General features: G+C 42.2%; 2 protein-coding genes across 2 annotated transcripts in view; both read right to left on the bottom strand.

The window, feature by feature from the left end:
• Nucleotides 1–6,148: 6,148 nt before the first annotated feature.
• Nucleotides 6,149–7,321, bottom strand: LOC116611750. Its single transcript, XM_032372267.2, has 2 exons — nucleotides 6,659–7,321; nucleotides 6,149–6,512 (listed from the first exon to the last, which is right to left on the bottom strand). Exons 1-2 carry the CDS (start codon nucleotides 6,962–6,964, stop codon nucleotides 6,234–6,236), a joined length of 585 nt encoding a protein of 194 aa, XP_032228158.2. The 5' UTR covers nucleotides 6,965–7,321; the 3' UTR covers nucleotides 6,149–6,233.
• A 1,666-nt stretch (nucleotides 7,322–8,987) lies between these two features.
• The window catches only part of LOC116611301 (sacsin-like), a 36,003-nt gene continuing 24,585 nt past the window's right edge, over nucleotides 8,988–20,405 (bottom strand). The window contains exons 9-14 of the mRNA XM_048726173.1: nucleotides 20,030–20,304; nucleotides 16,416–16,679; nucleotides 14,696–16,276; nucleotides 12,171–14,640; nucleotides 11,397–11,678; nucleotides 8,988–9,925 (exon numbers count right to left, since the gene is read on the bottom strand). Coding sequence (XP_048582130.1) covers nucleotides 9,836–9,925; nucleotides 11,397–11,678; nucleotides 12,171–14,640; nucleotides 14,696–16,276; nucleotides 16,416–16,679; nucleotides 20,030–20,304 — 4,962 coding nt within the window. The 3' untranslated portion in view covers nucleotides 8,988–9,835. The remainder of the gene's footprint in view (nucleotides 9,926–11,396; nucleotides 11,679–12,170; nucleotides 14,641–14,695; nucleotides 16,277–16,415; nucleotides 16,680–20,029; nucleotides 20,305–20,405) is intronic.

The raw sequence follows: 20,405 nt of genomic DNA, 5'->3' as shown, positions 1-20,405 counted from the left end.
AACATGAGGAGATGTTAAAAGACTGGAAGACAATGTTTTTTTTATGATGAAGTTTCTTAATAAAGCTCGCCTTTTAACTCTCTTATATGGCTATCAGCATAGAGAGATTCACTAACTGTAAACAAACCTTTAAAAAACTTCTTCCAAACACCCTCTATAATGACCTTATGGGTTGAACCATTCCCTGCATTCTTGTTTAGGAAATCCAACGCTAATCCTGGAGTTGCATACATGTCAAATATATGCCTTGCTTTGTTTTTGTTGGAGTGGAATAAGACTATAATATCATAGTCATGTTGGGCAAACATTATATCAGCCTGAAATATAAACAAACAATAACACTTTAATATTTTGTCCTGATTAAATCAATGGTTTATTTTTTTACTTTGTATGGTTGGGGTTGGTTGTTGGTTTAGTTCTTAGGTCCTTCTGTTTTGCTTCTTTGTGTTTTGGTTTTAAATTTATCGCTGTTCATTGCTGTATATCATGGTACGTTATAGGGTCCTATATGCCTCACAAGTTTAGATTACCTGTTGGATTTAAATCTGCTTGTTGACAACAGGTTATTATATGCACAGAAATAACGTCCATACCCTGTAAATAAGGGCTTTCTTCTGTTTGGTGACATTTGTCATCTTTTTCGCATTGATGTCATTCCAATAATCAGCATCCTTGTTTTCTCTTTCTTCTTCTGTTAATTTCCGCTGAAAGATGATATTGCATATTGTTATAAATGGAAACTTAGATTGAACAGGTCCATCACATTTTGTTGGTGTGCTGAAAATAAAAAAAAATAATAATAAATGTGGAACAAGGGGCACATTTATTCATGTCATGAAAAAAAAATAGTATTATTATTAATAATAAGGCATGATTTCAGATTTTATTCAGTGTACCTTAAGACGATGTTGCAGCCATAAATTCAAGTTGATTTTGTAATATATATTCTAAGTACTATTCAAAACACATAGGATATTAAGCTTATTTTTCTTACTTATCCTTTTTCTAGGATTAACCAAATCTTCTAGGTCTTTCTGTGAGTTAAAAAATAATAAATTATAATAATAATTAATTCAGAATGAGAAAAATGCAATAGTCATTTTCAAATTAAAGGCTACTGCTGAAAAAAAGTAACAGCAAAGGGTGCATTGTGTATACAAATTTCTCCAAAGTGAACAGTAAAACCGACAGATTCATGCTCAGGGGAGGGGGGAACTCTCCAGAAAAGTAAAAGGGTAATCATCGCATCTTTTAGGGTATCAAATTTTGACCAACTGCCATCCATAAGGGGGGATTTTCCGATTTTGCTTTCTCTTAGGGTATAAAATTTCTTACCCTAAGGGGGGGTGTTTCTATTTTTTTTTTTTTTTTTGATTATGTTATCCAATAATAGATCACCCCCGTCTGTTTTTATCAAAGTCCCCCCCGGGTTCATGCAATTCCCCTGAACAAATAACTGGTTCTCGCAGTCAAAGTTTGTTCTTGGCATTGTGAACAAAACAAATCGCATTTCCTAAAACAAGATATTTTACAAAGCGCAGACCACTATCTCTTGATAAACATTGATACCTTTGGTCTCTCTAAATAACAAAGTGTTCAGTGGGGTTAAAGACATCCTCAAGAAAAAAAACCAAACAGCTAAAATCAATTGTTAAAAAAAATAAACAGAACAGTTGCAATCAGCTATCCTCTCACACATAGAAAGAGAAGAAGTAGAACAATTGTGCATTATAAAGTAACAACATTTTGAAAATAAACAGAGAGTCTGTTATGGGTAATTTACAACTAAAAAAAACAACACAAAGGGAGTTTGCCATAATAATGTGCCAAACTAAAACACTTATCTGCTAACATTTACCACTTGAAAATTAACTTTATATGTTCGTGCCAACAACAAAGGATACTAGAATTATAAGATATTGTAATTTCAAAAGATCTTCAACTAACTAATGAGATATTTTTTTGCAAATCTCAGCTTCTTTGACAACACATCCCTGTACTAATTTAGCATAAATATTAAGCTAGGTTTTTTAAGGGGGAGCCTAGGTGGCGCAATTTGGCAGAGTGTTGCTCTGTAGTGCCTCTCACCACTGGGTTTGATTCCCAGTTCCGACATGAGTTGAGTTAGTTGGCCTCGCCTTTCTCAGAGAGTTTTTCTGTGGTTTTACTCCCTCCACAAAACCAACATCTTCTATCTCAGCTGTGATCCGTGGTCAGACATGAGTTGTATGGCCGCCACCTGGGGTGAAATCCCATGCCTTCAACTCAACCATGTCTGAATCTGAACTCTCATAATTCGGCTTCTAGCTGCGATGAGAGTGATCAGCTACTTCAATTTATTAATTTTTGTATTTATCCCTTTCACTCCTGGGTACTTTTAAGCAAAATTGTAAGAATAACAGACTGAAAACAGAAACTTCCCCCCCCTATTTCAAGTCCAACACTACCAGTTAAGCAAAGCTACCGCTGACCCGAGAAAGTTTGCCTTAAAGTTTCCAACAATGCACTGCGGTGCCTTTTCTTTCTAGCGACGGCACTGCTACAGCCTGTTGCTTACAACAGTTTTGCTTGTAATTTGCTTAAAAATTACAGCTTTTTCACATCTGGAGAGTGCCTTAGGACATCATGAAGTCTTTTTGGGCATAATTAATGCTGTGCTTATGGAGGTTGATTCAATGGGATAATTCCTTGTCTGGGCTTCACCAAGTGAGAAAGGAATTTTCTAGTGAATGGCCTCATACTCTCCAATGTGGACCATCTTTGCTACCCAACCTTATTCAAAAATTGTTTTCAGGCTTATTCTGGGATCCTTGGACCTGGATATGTTTTGTTTGGCTTCGGGGCAAAGAGACTTAAAAAACTGTTATGATTCTGGGGGGGGGGGGGGAGATTGCCCGCCTGTCTGTCAAGGTGTTTCCAAGACTCCCATGATGCAGTGCAGGCATGCAGAATAGGCTAAACATGGTGACTCGCTTCTAATGGAGGTTCTAGCATTGATTATTGTGTCTGATTAATGTAAAATGGGACCTGACGGTGCGCAATAAATGTATATATTTGTGACTTGATCTGTGTTTGCTTGTCTCTATTTGTAGTTCGGAATTTTGTGTCTTTTTTGGTTAGAAATGTTTCTGAGTTTAAGCATTTGTTTATGAATTGTTCAGAAATCAAGGTTGATATTGTGACAAAAGAGTCTATTCTATAACATTGCTTAGATGCGCTTTTAAAGTTCGTCTACGCCTTGGAGGGATCTATTAGTATCCGGGTCTGGTGATGTTTAGTTTGCATTTCTGACGTTTTGGAGTTGGGCCTATATTTTACAGGCATCTCAGGGCATTATGGCAATGAAAGACTTATTATCCTTCAGAAATAGGTGAATCAAACAACACTGTCTCTAGCTTATTGACTCCCTGCCTTAGAAAATTGTCTGAAAATAGTGAACAATGGAAAGGCTGAAAGAGCTTTTCTGATTGTCTGAACCTGGTGAAACAGCTGGCAGTCTCTTAATAGCTAAAAAAATTCAATTGCCTGTCGTGACATTGGAACAAACAACCTATGAGTAGCAACCTTAATCACATCTTAGATTAGTAATCTTGACAGCAAAAGAATTAAGCATTTTTAGATAAGACTACAAACACCATGAGATAGGTGAAAATACCTGTACGATTTACTTACTACTAGCAGTAATCACTTTGTGACTAGCAGGCAATGTTTTCACTGTATGTATAAAATCATGAATGCACATTAAGAAGTCTATCTTTTGCAAACTCTTGTTGAAGATGGATCTCTAGAAGCTTTACAGAGAAAACTAAAAAAAGTTGCATGCAGCACATATTCCGGAAACAGGCAGCGACCAGAAAAGACAAATGATATTTTTAATGTGACCAGCAGACAGTGCAAGTATTCATTTATTATGAGAAGGATCATGCAAGTATTGATTTATTTCGATAAATCGATTGGCTTTTCGATATTGATTTTCATCGATGGAGCAAACCGGGTTGTTAAAAGCTTTTGAACTACTATTGATAATCTGAATTTCCAAAACTACTATTGAACTGTCATTTCAAAATGTAGGGCCGTGCTTCACTCTGTAACATCTCTACCCGTGATTTATCATTTAATTTTTAGTTGATACAGGAATAGGCCATTAATTCTAATACTAAGGATCCTAGTATAGATCACAGAGCAGCGGATCGATGAGAGGTCAGCATCAATCAGTGTAAGTAAGTATACGACTGATTTTTTTACAAAAGGGGCTTTAGCAAAATACCCACCTTCAACTTTTCGGTAAAGCTAAACCGGTCTGCAATGAGCACTGTAATGGCTTGTCTTTTCTGGAATAAACTTGAAAATCGATTATTGTACAAGAAAATACAATAGTTTAGCAAAGTTTTGATGTCGCTGTTTATATTTTTGCCTTGCATCCTTTTGTGGGACTGGGGTTGTTTGTGACTGAGTCGAGCTCTTGGAGCGTTTTTAAATGTTGTTTAGAAGCCAAACCAGAATCTGGTGTACTCTTGGAAATAGGGTGAGTCCCTATTGGGAAGAGAGTTAGTGTGCATGAGTATAGGGGCTCATTTTTATCTCGAGAAGGGAAACGTACAGTATTGGAGAGGGGCCAATCAAGGATGTGTTTTTGCAGTGGGTTGAACGTTTATCTTGTTTTTCCTTATTTCAATACAGGATTGGTCCACTTGAAGTGGACTGCGTAAAGTTCTGGAGCATCGATTACAAAAGGACAGTGGAATGTTTCATTGTGCAGTTTGTCTGGATCATCCTTCAAAATGTTACCATCATTTGGAATCATCATATGGCTCTGGACTGCTGGTGACAAATGTTCTGGATTGATTTGTGTTGCATCAGTTACGATGGGTGACAACAGTTGTTGTAAGCCTTACTAACAGAAGGGGGAATGTCCTGGACATCGCCTAAGAAGTCAGCTGCTGAACGGATTGTGGAATCCGAGAGATCGGACACTGGCAACAGGGGGAAGCTTGTAACTGATGTGTGCACATAAATAGTGTTTAGGAGAGACATTTTTGAGCAACTCTTAGCATCAATAACATCAAGCAGACTTGATGAATCAATTTTGTCAGAGCTCTTGAAGATGTGATCTGCTGTTGTAAGCTGGCTTCTTGACAAGTATTATTACACAATGCCTTGATATAGGTAGTCAATACTCGCAGACTTTGATTTTATATACCCCACGTCACATATATCTAATAAGCCATGTTACACAAACTCATAAACCCTAAAACAAAAATATTCAAGAACAGTTAGGCTATGATTTTGAGTCTTGGCCAACCGAATTTCTAGTTTACATGCCATTAGGCAGTCCTTTTAGTTGTGTAGCTCTTACATGGAGCTTTACAAAGGCATTTTTTTTTCGTTGCAACCTTATCATTATTATTGTTATATTATTGTTAAATCTGAAAGTCTGTACTTTACTGTACTGTACCTTGCTCAGTGCGGATATTTTCACATGAGACCATGCTAATATAATAGCTTCTATTCTGTACCAACTGTCTATCTAGTCTTTCAATAAGAAATGACCAACTTTTTTGCGGCCAGGAGGGAGGGGTGGGTTGAAGTTAGGGTTGGGGTTCGGGGAGAGGGGGGGAAGGGAGGGTTGGACATGCCTGGTCTCAAGTCCCTTAGTGATAGGAGAGACGCTGCATGCAAGAAATTAATTGTGCGGGCCCGTCTCCTTCCTTCCCTCAAGAACATTATACCAAGACCACAGCAGAATACTGGCAGTTATAACCTGCCATCTAATGCTTTCTATGTCTGTCTGTCTGCCTGCCTGCCTGCCTGCCTGCCTGCCTGCCTGCCTGCCTGCCTGCCTGCCTGCCTGCCTGCCTGCCTGCCTGCCTGCCTGCCTGCCTGCCTGCCTGCCTGCCTGCCTGCCTGCCTGCCTGCCTGCCTGCCTGCCTGCCTGCCTGCCTGCCTGCCTGCCTGCCTGCCTGCCTGCCTGCCTGCCTGCCTGCCTGCCTGCCTGCCTGCCTGCCTGCCTGCCTGCCTGCCTGCCTGCCTGCCTGCCTGCCTGCCTGCCTGCCTGCCTGCCTGCCTGCCTGCCTGCCTGCCTGCCTGCCTGCCTGCCTGCCTGCCTGCCTGCCTGCCTGCCTGCCTGCCTGCCTGCCTGCCTGCCTGCCTGTCTGTCTGTCTGTCTGTCTGTCTGTCTGTCTGTCTGTCTGTCTGTCTGTCTGTCTGTCTGTCATAATGTATATCTGCTTTTTTTAGGCGTTGCCATGCCTGATAATAATCTGGAAACTGTCGCAATTAGGGCAGGTGTCCACGTGAGGCTTACGAAACGAGAGGCTAAACGTTTTGAATATTCTCCTAAAAGAAGTAAAACTCAAGGGAGCGATGTCGACCCTTCCAATGCCTTTCTTGGCTAAGAAATCCCGCCATAATTGTGAAAGACTCAGATTAGATGACAAGTATTGCTTCTCCTTTGTAAATGCGCGCGCGTAATGGGACTGTGAACGGTCATAGCTTCTGAAATGCTCAACGACCTGGAAAAGTGAAGAAAAAAGAAACACGCACAATAATCAGTCACTTAATCAATGAGTCAATCAATCAATCATTCAAACAGTGAGTCAGTAAATCAATCAATCAAACAGTCAGTCATTCAGTCAATTCAAGTTTCGTGAAACGATACCTCTGCTTTGATTCGAAGTGGGATTTTTCTCTGGTTTTGTGTGAAACGCCTCTGGTCTTCGAGAACATACCCAGAAAATGGCTGGACCTTTTTCAAGAGCACCGATATCTTCTTCTTTCCTATGCCGAAGACTCTCATGAAGGCCACTTTCCATTTTTTTACTTTTTTTAGCCCCGTGTTGTCCTTCATATGGTAGCTTATAATATTCCTCTTTCCGTCACAAGAGACATGTATGCCATTCTGTCGTAGTTGTCCCTTATCGTGGGCTAGCAGGCAATTGTTTCGAGGGCAGCATTCTAAGCTCATAAATTAAACGTCCTTGAAGGGTCGATTCTTTCTTGGCTTCAGTTTTTTCGAACGGACGCTCTTGATCGTTTTGACCCTACTTCTAGGCAATTGGCTGCCCGCGTCATTTCTCGCTTCGTATTGAATTGCTGGGCGGCGTGTGTCGGCAATCTTGTCAACATTGTACCCAAAACCAATATTGCTATCCATACTAAAATGATTGGAGAAACGCCCTACTAAACTCTTATATCCGTATATTCAAAATCACGAAGGCAAAACAACGCGCGCACTCGACAGCAAACAGTTGATGGAAATGGCGCGCGCGCTTCCTAGATAGGTCTTGATGTGTTTGCTTTCGAATTTCGAATTTGCGCGCTCATTGTCTGTCTGTTTGTTGTTGTTGTTTTTATATATTGCTTCTACTGGTGAAAAGGTGCGCACATGGTTGAGGCGATATGACGGAAAAAACCTGCGTGTATGCACTTATTTGAGACATTTTTCCGTGTCATGTTGGTCGAGGCACCAAGAGATGGCGTTTCAGGCTTCCATTTTGATTTCCACAAAAACATCATGTGCCCTAAGATTACAACTCAAGATAGCTACTACGCAAGCAAACTGGCTACTTACGCTTTTGGAATTCACAGCGGAGCCACTGGACTAACAACTACTTACATTTGGCCAGAAAGCGTCGCTCCAAAGATTCCTGATAGTCTTCTGAGTTGTATATATTATCACTTAACACGAGTAGAACAAGACAATATGGGATGGAACATTTTCTGGGCGGACAACGCTCGTTCGCAAAACAAGAACTATACTGTCGCGCTATTCCTAGAGCATCTAGTGGAAAGTGGCTTCAGACGACGAATTGACTATAATTTTTTTGTTGCCGGACACTCATATGGCGCGGTCGATCGTGACGCCGGCAGGTGCGAAAAGCTTATACGCAGAGAAGAGGTCCTTGAATGCCCAGCTGATTACGTCGAACTGATAAACGAAAGCTCTCTTCACCCCAAAACACACTGGATCGAGTTAGATCAGTCGAACTTCAAGAATTACTCTGTGTGGCTAAGGGAGAGATATGTGGATAGCCGGAAAGATAACTACCGAGCTTCGTACCTTTTTAGTGATATAATGCATTTGAATTATGGAATAGGTGAGCGCGCAGATCCTGCTAGAGACAATATTATCAAAACTTTCAGACACCCAGGAGTTGTTTGGATGAGAAAAACGCTAGACCCGTTTGAAGAGGTATCCTTTACAAAAAGAGGACTACATCAAGATATGAACATAAACAATGTACCGAGATTTCACGAGGGTCAGTTGCCGCTCTCTGACAAAAAGCACCATGATTTAGATAAGCTTTGTAAGTTCTTGACTCCACGAGGGAAAATGTATTTTAGAAACATGTTACAATCAAATCAATAAATGACTAAATTCATGTCTCAGGATGGGAGATTTTATTTAAAGCAATCATGCTCGTCTTTTTTGCGTACGGTAATTACAACGCTGCTGGGGGCCTGCACGCAAGGGGAGTACGCAGCGCCCCTGTCACCTGCCTTGCCCGACAGGGCTAGTGTCCATGCTGTAGGGCAGCGAACGTGACACAACATTAAATGACAAATTAATTGACAAGGAAAGCATGAATCATTAACAAGTAAAAATTAAATTTTGTTGGTCGGGAATCGAACCAGGGTCAACTGCTTGGAAGGCAGCTATGCAAACCACTGTACGACCAACGCTTCACTTCTTATCATACTCCTGCATTTAATTGACAATGACAACCATGATTCATTGACAAGTAAAAATGAAATTGCGTTGGACAAGAATAGAACCCGGGTCAACTGCTTGGAAGGCAGCTATGCTTACCACTATACCACCAACGCTTCACTTGTTTCAATCATCTTGAAATTAACTGACAATGACAAATTGGCCAACAAAGTTTTAAGTCTATGGCCCAAAGCGCGCAACGTTTACGTTAATACGCCGGATTAATATTTCTGCAATACCCGATGCCCTTCTTCTTCTAGCAACACCATAAACAGACTACAAAATAATATATTTATTTGCACGAAAACAAGAGTAATAGTTACATCTGGTAAATAACAAAAAAAAAAACTCACTCACTGTCACCAATTATTATTGTAATTTTCAAATATAAATCCAGGTAATATAGTATAATCAAAGTTTATTACAAGGGAAATGTATTCACTAAATGTTCCCCCTGACATATTCACCAACACATCCCTTCTTGACGGATATATTTGAAAATTTTCCTTGATCAATGTTGCATTTTGAAATCAATTAAGTTGTTTTCTACCGTTTTCTTTTTGTTCCGTTTCCACGCTGTTCTGTGGGTACCCCCACAATGGTCCTCAACACGGGGCGTGGCTTTAAAATGCGTTTGACAAACGAATACAGATTCAAGTTTATTTCTGATGTTTTCTTCTGAGTGAAACTACTTCGTGAAACTACTTAGTTCTAAAGTATAAAAAGAACGTAAATGCGAATGTAACAATTTTGATGGAAACGGAACTTCTAAAAGTTTAAAGATGGATAGAGCGGATTTCAGATGAGTGTCGAAAACTAAACGCAGATGCAGATCAGAGGTCGAAGCCATTCAACAACAAACCAATCAGGAAATGGAGTCAGGCCTTTGTAGTCATGACGTGGGTATTGGCGCGTTTTGATTTAGTTTTCAATTTCACAAAAGACTTTGCCCTCTACCTATAGAAAGTTTGACAAAATTCAAGTCGCAAGACTTACTTTCTACACTCATCTGAAATCCGCTATATGATGAAAACGATTATTGGCTATTTCACTAATAAACTGTCGTAAGCGTTGCCATTACTACTTACAGTCGAGCAAAATTAGAACTTTTCTACTCTTTCTTTCTTAATCTTTCATTTTCCTTTTTTTTACTCTTTTTTCCTTTGTTGCCTTTGCCGCTTCTCTTTTTCGACCTTTTCGTAATTCCATTTGGCCCTAGAAAGTGAAAAGACAGTTATTAAAACAATAAGTCACTTTATTTTTAGCCTTCGAAACGAAAAACGCTCTCGAAAAGCCGTTATAGCGCTACATTTTTGTACGTATATTATTTCTTTTGTTTAAACTTTGCTATTGTGTATACAGCTATTCCACAGCTACGCATCCCCTTTACATCGAAACCGGCCGACATGCCAAATATGCAAAAACGTGTGTGCCCAGCATACGGAAATAAAACAAAATAATTTTTTGAATTTGTAAAAACAAACACTAACGATATTCTAACCACAGTGCTTTAGCTTTTCTAAAAATCATACGTATAAATCAAAGAAGTTCCAGGGAAAAACTTTATCTGCATGTAAAAAGAAGGTTCGTTAAGGGACGCCATTGAAGATAATAAATATTTCCTATATTTTTTTCTAGATACAGTCATTCAAAGATGCCAGAATTTTGTAAGACTTGACGCCAAGAGTCCGGATTTTCGTAGAATACTTTTTTTAAACAAATCCTTGTAAAATGGGATTGCTGTTTCTTGATAACTATTGACCCGATTAATACCAAATTATGAATTTTTGTTTAGGATTCGCCTAAGTCACTCACGGTATGAAACCCGCAATGTACATTTGTGTGTACTCGATGCCAAATAAACCTGTCTGCCTGTCCGTCCGTCCGTCTGTCTTTTTTTTTTTTTTGGTTTCCAGTCAAAAATGTTAAGCTAAAATTGCTTTCGCAAATAACAACAAAATCACTCTATCAAATAGTGTGAAACTACATGGAAAGTAAAGTGAAAGGTTGGTTTCTCGTGTGCTCCTGTATTTTTGTGTTGGTGTTACGTGCAGGGGTGTCGCCCTGTGGTTCATAAAAAAGTAATTTCAAGAGGTACAGCTAGTCTACAGACAGTGAAGTCTAACTAGGTAGCTTTTACCCCTAGATGAAATAAAATCTCACAAATGCTTTGAGTGATCACTTCTTTATGGAAGAAGCAAGCATACCGCCAGCGTACCAAATGTACTTTTAGGCCTTACACATTGAAACAGAGTATATGTCGCTGACGTTTTGAGCGTTAGCCCCGTTGTTGGAACAGGCAAGTGAACTGCCAGCATAAACTAGGGCTAGCGTATGATTATGGTGGCTTAATGGTGCTTTGTAATATGGATATGTATGTTTCCCGGTCATAACTTACAGAAGTTTCCTACCTGTTTCACTAATCAAATCTCTCTCACCACATATGTGATACCCAGTCATTACTTACAATGCTTCCAACCTATTGATACTCTAAATCTCTCTCCTCAGATGTGTCATAACAAGCAATAACTCACATAACTTCCTACCTTTGATCTAGAAAACTTTTTGAGACCACATGTGTGATACCAAGTCATAACTTACATAGCTTCCTAGCTGCTGCTGCTGCATCTCTCCTTGACTCGGTTCTATGTGATTGTATAAATGCCCATACTAGATAGCGTCCTACCTGATCGACAAATCTCTCCTTGACTCGATTCAAGATCGCCTCGGCCAGACGATACGCCTCTCGACTTTGATGTCTCGTGTAAAAATCGTGAGGGATTCTGGGAGAAGACATGCAGTCTGGGTAGCGCATGCGCATAGAGTTACCAACCAGGCCTTCAAGCTGCACGGCGAGGCTGCTGAGTGTGGAATCGTCTAAACAGCTGGCGATCCTGTGTAGGTCGTGTATGCGAACGTTGGTCGCGTCCAATGAGAACTGGGCAGCCTTTAGTGCCTTTTCAGCAGCCTTAAGGTCGAGGAGAACACATTATAGCATCGTAGGGTTATTTCAAGCAAACGACTTTCAGTCTGTATTAATTTGAAGATCCACCCTTGCTTAACATAATTCCCGTGAAACTGATTTCAAAACTAAAAATTTAGTGAGTTATGACAGTTTTAGTCGCGCGCAATGACGGCCATTTCGCCGTTTTCTCTGTATTTGAATCTACCGCCGGCTAGTTAAGAGGTAACGCGCCAGTGATTTCTGTCTTTTAATTTATGGCATACGGAAATGTCCAGCCATTATGTCCGATGAATATGTCAAATCACTTCACATATAGAAGCTTTGTTTGTAAGAGACAAGAAGAGTCGTACGCTTAGAATTATAAGATCCCCTCCCTAATGAGCAATTTCCCTCATACCAAAATAAAACACTGTATACAGTGATTTGAATAATCGATGTCTCGAGACATTAGAAAGGGCCGCTAAATAAATGCACGACTGTTACTTTGTCACTGACCTGATGAGACTTGAAGCATCCCCATTCGTAGTACATGTTCAGATCATTCGCAACCGCCGCGAGATCCGCCTCAGCTTGGCGAAACCATCGTCGCGATTCTGTGGGCTGAGGGTTCCTGCGCCCAGAGCTCCTCGGCACATAAGAGGAACGGTAACTAGACCATCCCCCGCTATACCCGCGACTAGTTCCATAGCTACTCCAGCTTTGTCCGTAACTGCGGGCTCGTCTACCCCACCTCTGAGAAAAGCCATGGAAATCAGAGAAGCCAGAAGAGTGAAAGACACTGGCTTTTCCGCTCTCCAGCCTTTGAATCTCATTCTGAAGGTGCTGAAACACCTTAGTGCAGAACTCAACATCGTCCGGGTTCTTGTCTGGGTGCCACTTGAGGAAGAGTCGTTTGATGATCTTCCTGCGTGTTTCCAAGATCAGTTTCCATGCCTCTTCGAGAACTCTTGTCACTTCGTCAAGGGCATCCTTAAGAACCCCAGTGTGCTTGGGAGGAGGTACTTCACTCTCACTAGCGCGTTTGACAAGTTCCATGCCAGTGCCATCACGTTGTGCGTCTGGTGGTCGTCTGAACTTATACAGATCAATTCCATCTGCAATTACCTCCCGGTAGTCACCGATGTTGATCTTGTACTTGCGAGTTAGAAGGAGCGCAGTGCTCTCCTCTCCTGTGATTTCCTCCACCACGATCGCGTAGATGTAAGTAGGAGGACCATCCTCATCCCGCACGCTTGGGTCGTCCATCTCGTAGCCCACATACTCGCCTGCGTGGAAGTGATCAAAGGAGTTATCCAGGAGAAAATGATGATCCAGGTGAACATAGGAACCAGGCTCGGGCAGATACGACGTCTCCACACTGTTGTCCTCACGGATATTATTCTTGTCCAGGTACAAGCTAATTCCCCAAGGAGGCATGCTAAGAAGTGGTGCTAGGTACAACAGATTTGTAAGAACCTTACCAGCAATTCTATTGACGACCTCAGCAATCTTTGGCTGATATGATTGAATGTCTGTGTTGACGTAGAGTGTCACGATGTTATCGGTATTGCTGTGTTCATCGAAGCAGTCAACTTTGGACTCACTACCAGGAATTGCATGCTCTTTGTAGAAAAGCTGTGTGCGCAGTTCTGGACCACTGACAACTCGAAGACTAGCAAGCTTACTCTTGATGTCGCTCAGAATATCTGGCCTTGTTTCGTTTTGGTTTTCGTAGTCTTCGTGCTTGACGAGGCGGGCGAATCCTAGGCAGAATTCATCCGAATTGATAACCTGTCTGAGTTGTCTTGCTGCCACATTTGATTGGTCGTCGTCATCACATGCTTTACTATCATTATTAAGTAGCCTCTCTTCCACTATCTGAGTCATCATTTGAGGACGGACCTTCTCTGGTAGCTTACAGACAAGCGTGTCATCACTGGCGTTTTCCAGCCCGCAGTCTTTTAGCCTAATCAACAAAACCTCTTTAAATCCGTCGATTCTATCGCGAAAGTGCGGCGCATCATCACAAATAAGCTGGTGGGAGGGGACTAAATACACCCGGTCTTTTTCACTTTTTCTCGCACCTGGTAAGAACAGATGCTCCATTTCATCAGGGGTTTGTTTGCTCTGTGAAAGCAGATCAAATATCCCTTTGGTTGCCATTAGAGAGCTTTTCATCTCATTAGGATCCATGCATTTGTTGCCACACTCTTTATGGATCATGTCAAGGACTGATACATACTGCTGTACTGTTACAGTGCCAGTGGCACCGAGCCGCTTGAACAGTTCGTGGAACTTACCGAGCTCGAGCGGGATCTTGTACAGATACGGAGGGATCTCTATGGGGAATTGGACAACAATCTGGCGTGGAAGAACGACGCGCCTTCCGTCCGCGACGAAAATGCACTGTGCGTTTTTTAGGCGATCTACTGAAACATCGTCAGCGCAAGTCGATAGAAAATCATAAAGATCTTCCATAACATCCTTTATCTTGCAAGGTTCCGTCAGATTCTTCGTGTCCCCGTTGATCGTCTTGGCAAAACGTTTGGAAATCGTCAAACAGTGTGCAACGACTACTTCCACAGGTGGCTTTTCGTAGATTCCAAGCATTTGTTCAATGCCCCTTAAGGGCCAAGGCGGACATGCTTGCCGGGGTAGAATATTCGCACTCGTCCATGAGATTGTCTCGTGGTTGGGTAGGACTGACCCATTGAAGGGGATGTACGAGAGCTCACTATTCACGTTGCTTCCAAATGGAGGGCAGAGCCGAGACAGAGCCTCGCTGACCTTGTGGGGAGGGACGAACTTCGTGTTCTTGATATCTACTAAGATGGAGCTAGTTGTTATGTCTTTTCGCTTGAAAAGTTGTTTGATAAGAGTCAGCGACTTTTTGAAGATGGCATCAGTTCTAGAATATATTGCTTCATCCGCCACCTCTTCAGCAAATTCTACGAACTTCTGGTTGCTAACGATGTGGCAAAACGATCTTACACAAGAATGATAGCCAATAGTCAGAGTTAAACGGCGTTGGAGGAAATGACCCTGCCTTGCTTTCAAGCATAATTTTGAAAACATCGTTGCGTGGATCGTAGAAGGAAGAGGCGGGCTTCAGCTGGCCATGTACAACGCCAGGGAGAAACTTAAGGCTGCTCAATGAAGAAATGAGTCTATTTCTGTCTAGCGTGCCGCCCTGCTGCAGCTGAAGTGTAAAACGTTTTCCGTCCAGAAATTGCAAATGGTCAATGTGAGCTTGCTGTGTCATATCTTGGAAACGAGGCAAAATAACTTCACAATATATATCCACGGAATTCTTGCACGGGAAATCCAGGAATTGATACAAAGCCTCAAGGCTTTGGTCCCCTTTCAAAAACACTAGCCCACTTCTTTCCCAGATGTTTAATCCAGCCTTGGGTATTTCAGATGGTAGAACATAGACTTTCTTTTCAGCGATACTGGTGTGTTCGCCATTCACTGTTTCGTGAAATGGTAGTGTCTTCAAACTGTAAGAGTCGTCAGGCCAAAGTGATGTCACGTTGCCGTTGAAGTATGTGAGCACATCTTTGCAATCCTTCGAGGTGATGGTAGAAGGGAGTTCGACTTTATTTAGCTTGTGGGAAAGCGCTGAGAGGATCAGTCTTGGATTGCCAACATTGGCGACAAGCAGGCGAGCCAAGGAGTCAGCATTGCTTTCAAATATGCTGCTTGTGTTGCTGGGTGATACTATAACCCGCGTGTTGATCTCTGGAAGTGCCAGCTTTCGTAGTACGCCACAAATAGAATCGAAACGGAAAGGCACAACTTGAGATGGAAGCGACACAACAAGTTTTGACATAGAAAAAGGTGCCAACAGTTGCCGATGACGTGTTCCACTTGAAGCCAGCGACGAGCACTCGGTCTCTTCGACAGGTAATAGACACCAATTTTGAAGAGGAGCTACTACATTTTGAGCTATTCTCGATTTGTACTCCAATGTTACCTCATTATGGTTCTGCTTGACACAGTTCTTTATCGCATCTTTTATCTCACTTTTCATGAGCTTCCAGACGTCGAACAGCCATCCCCCCGAGGGCAGGTCATTCTTGTTGTCTGAAATAGGATCCCATTCGATAAATTCATCGCTAACATTGTACTTCCGTTCGAGGTTGTTAGGTAGTAGCTTTGCAAAAGCGGCAATATCGAACCGCTTGAAGACATTTGATTTAGACAGGGCCTCATAAAAGACAATGTTGAAGAGGTTACGGTGCACAAAGAGTGAGGCATTTCTTGGGGTAAGGGTGTGGTGTGTCGTTAGAAAGACCGGGTTTTCCTCGTCAAACATTCTCAGCATTCCATCTTGTGTTAGCAACAAGGGCAGCCCGTGAAGACTTTTAAGAAACTTATCGGAATGTTTGCAGTACGCCAACACAAGTAACAGGTTTTCCACGTTCTTTATCCCAGTGTCTTTTAGACATTGGGGAAGGCACTCGATGTTGCTGCCTGTGTGGTAAAAGGAGAGGACGTCTTCTGGATTAACGCATGCTACATCTACATCTGATTTTTTGAAGTTGTTGAAAAGGTTAAGTGGAGCCTCGGCTAGGTTCAGGCCGCTGCGCAGAAGCGTGTCGGTTAAAAGAACAGCTTCCCTATCGGAATACAACGAGGTACGATAACTGGTAAAGCTAACACTATTTGCAGGCATCATCTTTCTTGAACTGTTCGGCTGTCACGGTACTTAAATCATTGAAAAACAGCTCACGACCACCCTCTTCTTTTGAGGCAAACCACTCGATCTTCACACGTGACGCTTGTTCATCCTTTTCCTTCTTTTCACTCGCAGACTCATCTTCCACTGGGCGATGGACAGGCAGAAGGGGGACTTCCTTGTCTCCAATGTAGCGGTACACTTCCTTCGCTAGTTCGTCCCAATATTGTTTCCTATTGTGTAGATTCGGGAACAATTGCAAGTACTGTTCCGTTTGCTGGAGCGCTTCATTCCTTCCAATAACAGCGTCAGTGTCTTGGATTCTTAGGTGTTGCCTCATCTCACTTAAGAGGGTCACATAACAAGGCGCCACCACGGACTTGAGAAGCATTGTATTCCACGCGCGCCGGTGATCTCCTGTACTTTCTTAGCGCCATAGGTTGCGTCTTGCCTCGTGATCAAGGGCAAAATGGCCATTAACGTGGACAGGAAGGCCAGTTGTGAAAGGTAATGGAAGGAAGCAGAATGCGTTCTTGACAATAGTCGAAGGGGAGTCCAGAAAGGTAGCAACCCCTCCTCGTGGTAGCAGACCGAGTTCCTGTTTCTTCACAGCAGAGTTAACACAAAACGGCACCTCGGCATCACGTTCAAATCCACATCGCTGAACAACGAGAAATCTCTGTTTCTTGCCTTGGTTATCTTCAAGGCTTACCACGTAGGAGACTTCTCTCTTTTCAACGTCCTCCAAAGAAACACTCCCTTGCGGAGACTTCTCGAAGTTTCGTTGTTTCGTTAACGTAGCCAGCAAATTATTCTAGATTTTTTTCGTCTTCAGGTGACAAGGTCGCCGTGACTTTGTACTCGTCGAATGGCTGTCCAGAAACTTCACTTATTTCGCAGAGAGAGATTTCCCTAACGTTGTTGACGAATAGCAAGGAGTGGAACATTTCTGCCTTGAACGTTCGCACCAGTTTGTTGAGTTGTTCGATATCAAATGGCTTGTTGCTTATCTTAGAACTGGAAGCCATGTGAACATCACGCAAAGGGAATCGGAACATTGTGGCATTCTCTACGGGAAAGTGCTCGCTTAGATAACAGACCTCGCAAGCTTGGTGACGTCACGAGAAATGGCGGAAAAAGCGAGAAGGACTTGTGCGAGGTGATCAAGTGGTCTGAAGACAAGGGCAAGATAACTGACAAGTAGGTGAAACTGTTGTCTTCCACATGACAGCTAGGTCATTGACTTTGGATGTAACCTCACCATGAAAACTGTCGCATCTTTTTTATCGAACCGTGAAAACTATGTTTTTCATCAGTATGTAGAGAGCGAGGGCAAGGCGACCAAGGGCTCTGAGGAAGGGACTGGGTGCTCTGGGGGAATGAGTAAGAAGCAAGAAAAACTCACAACAAAGCAAGAGGAGTCACTGAAGCGTCAAAAGCACCGAGAATTAGCGGAAGAAGTTGATCGTGAACAAAAGAGGGTGGAGCGTGAGCTACAGGACACCGAACGAGTGGCTCTAATCGAGCATTATCTAGATGACATTTATACAAAATACAGCGTGAAGGCAACCACCCTTCAGCTCAACAAGACCCCGGATAATACGCACGCGCAGAAGAACTACACAAAGACTTGCAGGGGTAAACTTTACTCGTGGCTACCAATGAAACGACCACGTGTCAAGACAGGCAACCTGGCGAGTGGGATTGTCACAAAGCCCGCTTCGATTTTACAGAGCAGTCATGGAAAAGGGTTGATTGACAAAAGGATTACCTTTAAAGAGCAATTAAATGGCAAGAACGCCGACCCGATTATCCGGTACTTTAACGACTGGAGCAAAACGGCGTTCATCAACTACGTGAACAGCGAGGGGGAGTTCCAGGTGGACGAGACCGACCACGATTCATCCCTGCAGGTACGGTAAAAAGGCGTGGCACCAGGGCCAGGCTGGGGGCTAAGGGCAACCTTTCAATAGGTATGGCTAAGGGTAGAAGTACCTTGGTAGGGGTGCGGCCAGGCGGGATGCGAGAGCTAGAGGTCGCCCTGGACTAATCTCTACATGTACGTGCTAGACGTCTAGCTCAAGAAGAGGGGTATGCGGGGGTCTACCATTAATAGGCGACTTGCTTAAGAAATCACACGACGTTTTGGCAAAACGCGCGCGCTCAGACTTTTTGTGGCAAAATAAAAACAACAAATAATTTATCTAGCACTTACAAATCAGCCAGAAAGTTTCTTTGTCAGAAAGGGCTGATTTTTATTGAAATAATTTAGATTTCCTCCGCACTCTGGCGTGACGGCCGCTGCGTGCTTTCTCAGTGCAAGTATCCCATTATCCTTACTCGTTCACTACTAGACCTAACTCCAAACGCATGGCCTTGTTTCCCAGTTACAGCTCAAAGACGCACGTTATTGGCTACAGAGACACATGAATGGAGTTGTGGCAAAGTCATCCACCAAAAATGTCGATTCGCAGACTATGAGACAAGCATGAAACAATGAGCAGTTACTTAAAATTTGACTGTACACCATGTAATTAAAATAAACTAAAATAAATTAAAATAATTCGTGGTATTTCGTCAACCGCTTGAATTCCAACACAAAGCTCGTTTAATAAGATTTATTGGTGATTTACCTTACAACTATTTTTTTAAGTGTTCAGACGTACTATATGATGGTTTTCAAAAAAACATTTACTTTGCAATCTAAAATCCGGCTCCCGTTGTGGATTTACTTCACGCTTACTAAATGGAACCTACTTTAATCAATTGTCAGTCAATGAAATTCAACGCTTATCCTCTGTTTCTAAACTAGATCTAACGCGACTAACTAATGTTCGTGCCTTAAAATTATCTGCTAATAAAAAATAAAAAAACATAACGAAATGGAAACGGAAACTATAACGATAGCGAAAACTGCTTTCGTAAACAGTAACAATATAACTATAACAAATGTGTGAAACTACATTGAAAGTGAAGTGAAAGGTCGGACTCTCAAGTGCTTCCCGTCTTTCTGTACAACACTTTCCAAGTCATTTCATACAGGGATGTCGCCCTGTGAACCATAAAAAATAACTTTAGGATGGCTAGCGAGACAACATACAACGTGATCTACCTGGGAAGGTTTTACTCCTGCATAAAATTAAAAGATGTCACTGATGTTTTGAGCGTTCGACTCTTCATGAATCAAGAAAGCATACTACCAGTGCACCATGGGTAGTTTTGGGGTTTTACATCTTGAAACAGGAAAAGGTCACTGATAATAGGAGCGTTAGCCCCTTTGATCAAACCAATTGTAGCGCCAGCGTACCAAATATATTTTAGGACTTACACTATTAAAATATGGTAATTTCGCTTACGTTTTGAGCGTTAGCCCCGTGATGGATCAAGCAAGTAAACTGCCAGCATAAACTAGGGCTAGAGCTGTGTGATTTTAATGCCTGGTGCACACTAGTGACATAACGACATAACGACATGGGCGCGCACTCTGTTTAGCTCATGTCTTTATGTACATACGAACATAAGAGTGCGCGCGCCCATGTCGTTATGTCACTAGTTTGCACCAAGCATTATAGTTAACTTGTGCGATGCCCAGTCATTACTTATAGACTCCTTCCTGTTGCTGTATCTCTCATTGACACAATTTTATGTGTGATTCCAAGTCATTACTTAAATAGTCTCCTACCTGTTACTCTAGAAAAATCTCTCCCTGACTCGATTCAAGATCTCTTTGGCCAGACAATACGCCTCTTGACTTTGCTGTCTTGTGTACACATCGTGAGGGATTCTGGGAGAAACCATGCAGTCTGGGTAGCGCATGCGCATAGAGTTACCAACCAGGCCTTCAAGCTGCACGGCGAGGCTGCTGAGTGTGGAATCGTCTAAACACCTGGCGATCATGTGTAGGTCGTGTATGCGAACGTTGGTCGCGTCCAATGAGAACTGGGCAGCCTTTAGTGCCTTTTCAGCAGCCTTAAGGTCAAGGAGAACACATTATAGCATCGTAGGGTTATTTCAAGCAAACAACTTTCAGTCTGTATTAATTTGAAGATCTACCCTTGCTTAACATAATT

The sequence above is a fragment of the Nematostella vectensis genome, chromosome 4, assembly GCF_932526225.1.
Source record: "Nematostella vectensis chromosome 4, jaNemVect1.1, whole genome shotgun sequence".
In the NCBI taxonomy this organism is placed as follows: domain Eukaryota; kingdom Metazoa; phylum Cnidaria; class Anthozoa; order Actiniaria; family Edwardsiidae; genus Nematostella; species Nematostella vectensis.
The sequence above is the reverse complement of the archived record's forward strand: the minus strand, read 5'-3'. Positions and strand labels throughout refer to the sequence as shown.

Bases quoted from the DNA above. Each gene is read 5' to 3' on its own strand.
- LOC116611750 (XM_032372267.2), bottom strand. From the start codon at position 6,964: ATGAGCTTAGAATGCTGCCCTCGAAACAATTGCCTGCTAGCCCACGAT. The intron at 6,513-6,658 runs GTATCGTTTCAC...TCACTTTTCCAG, and splicing joins CACTTCGAATCAAAGCAGAG to GTCGTTGAGCATTTCAGAAG.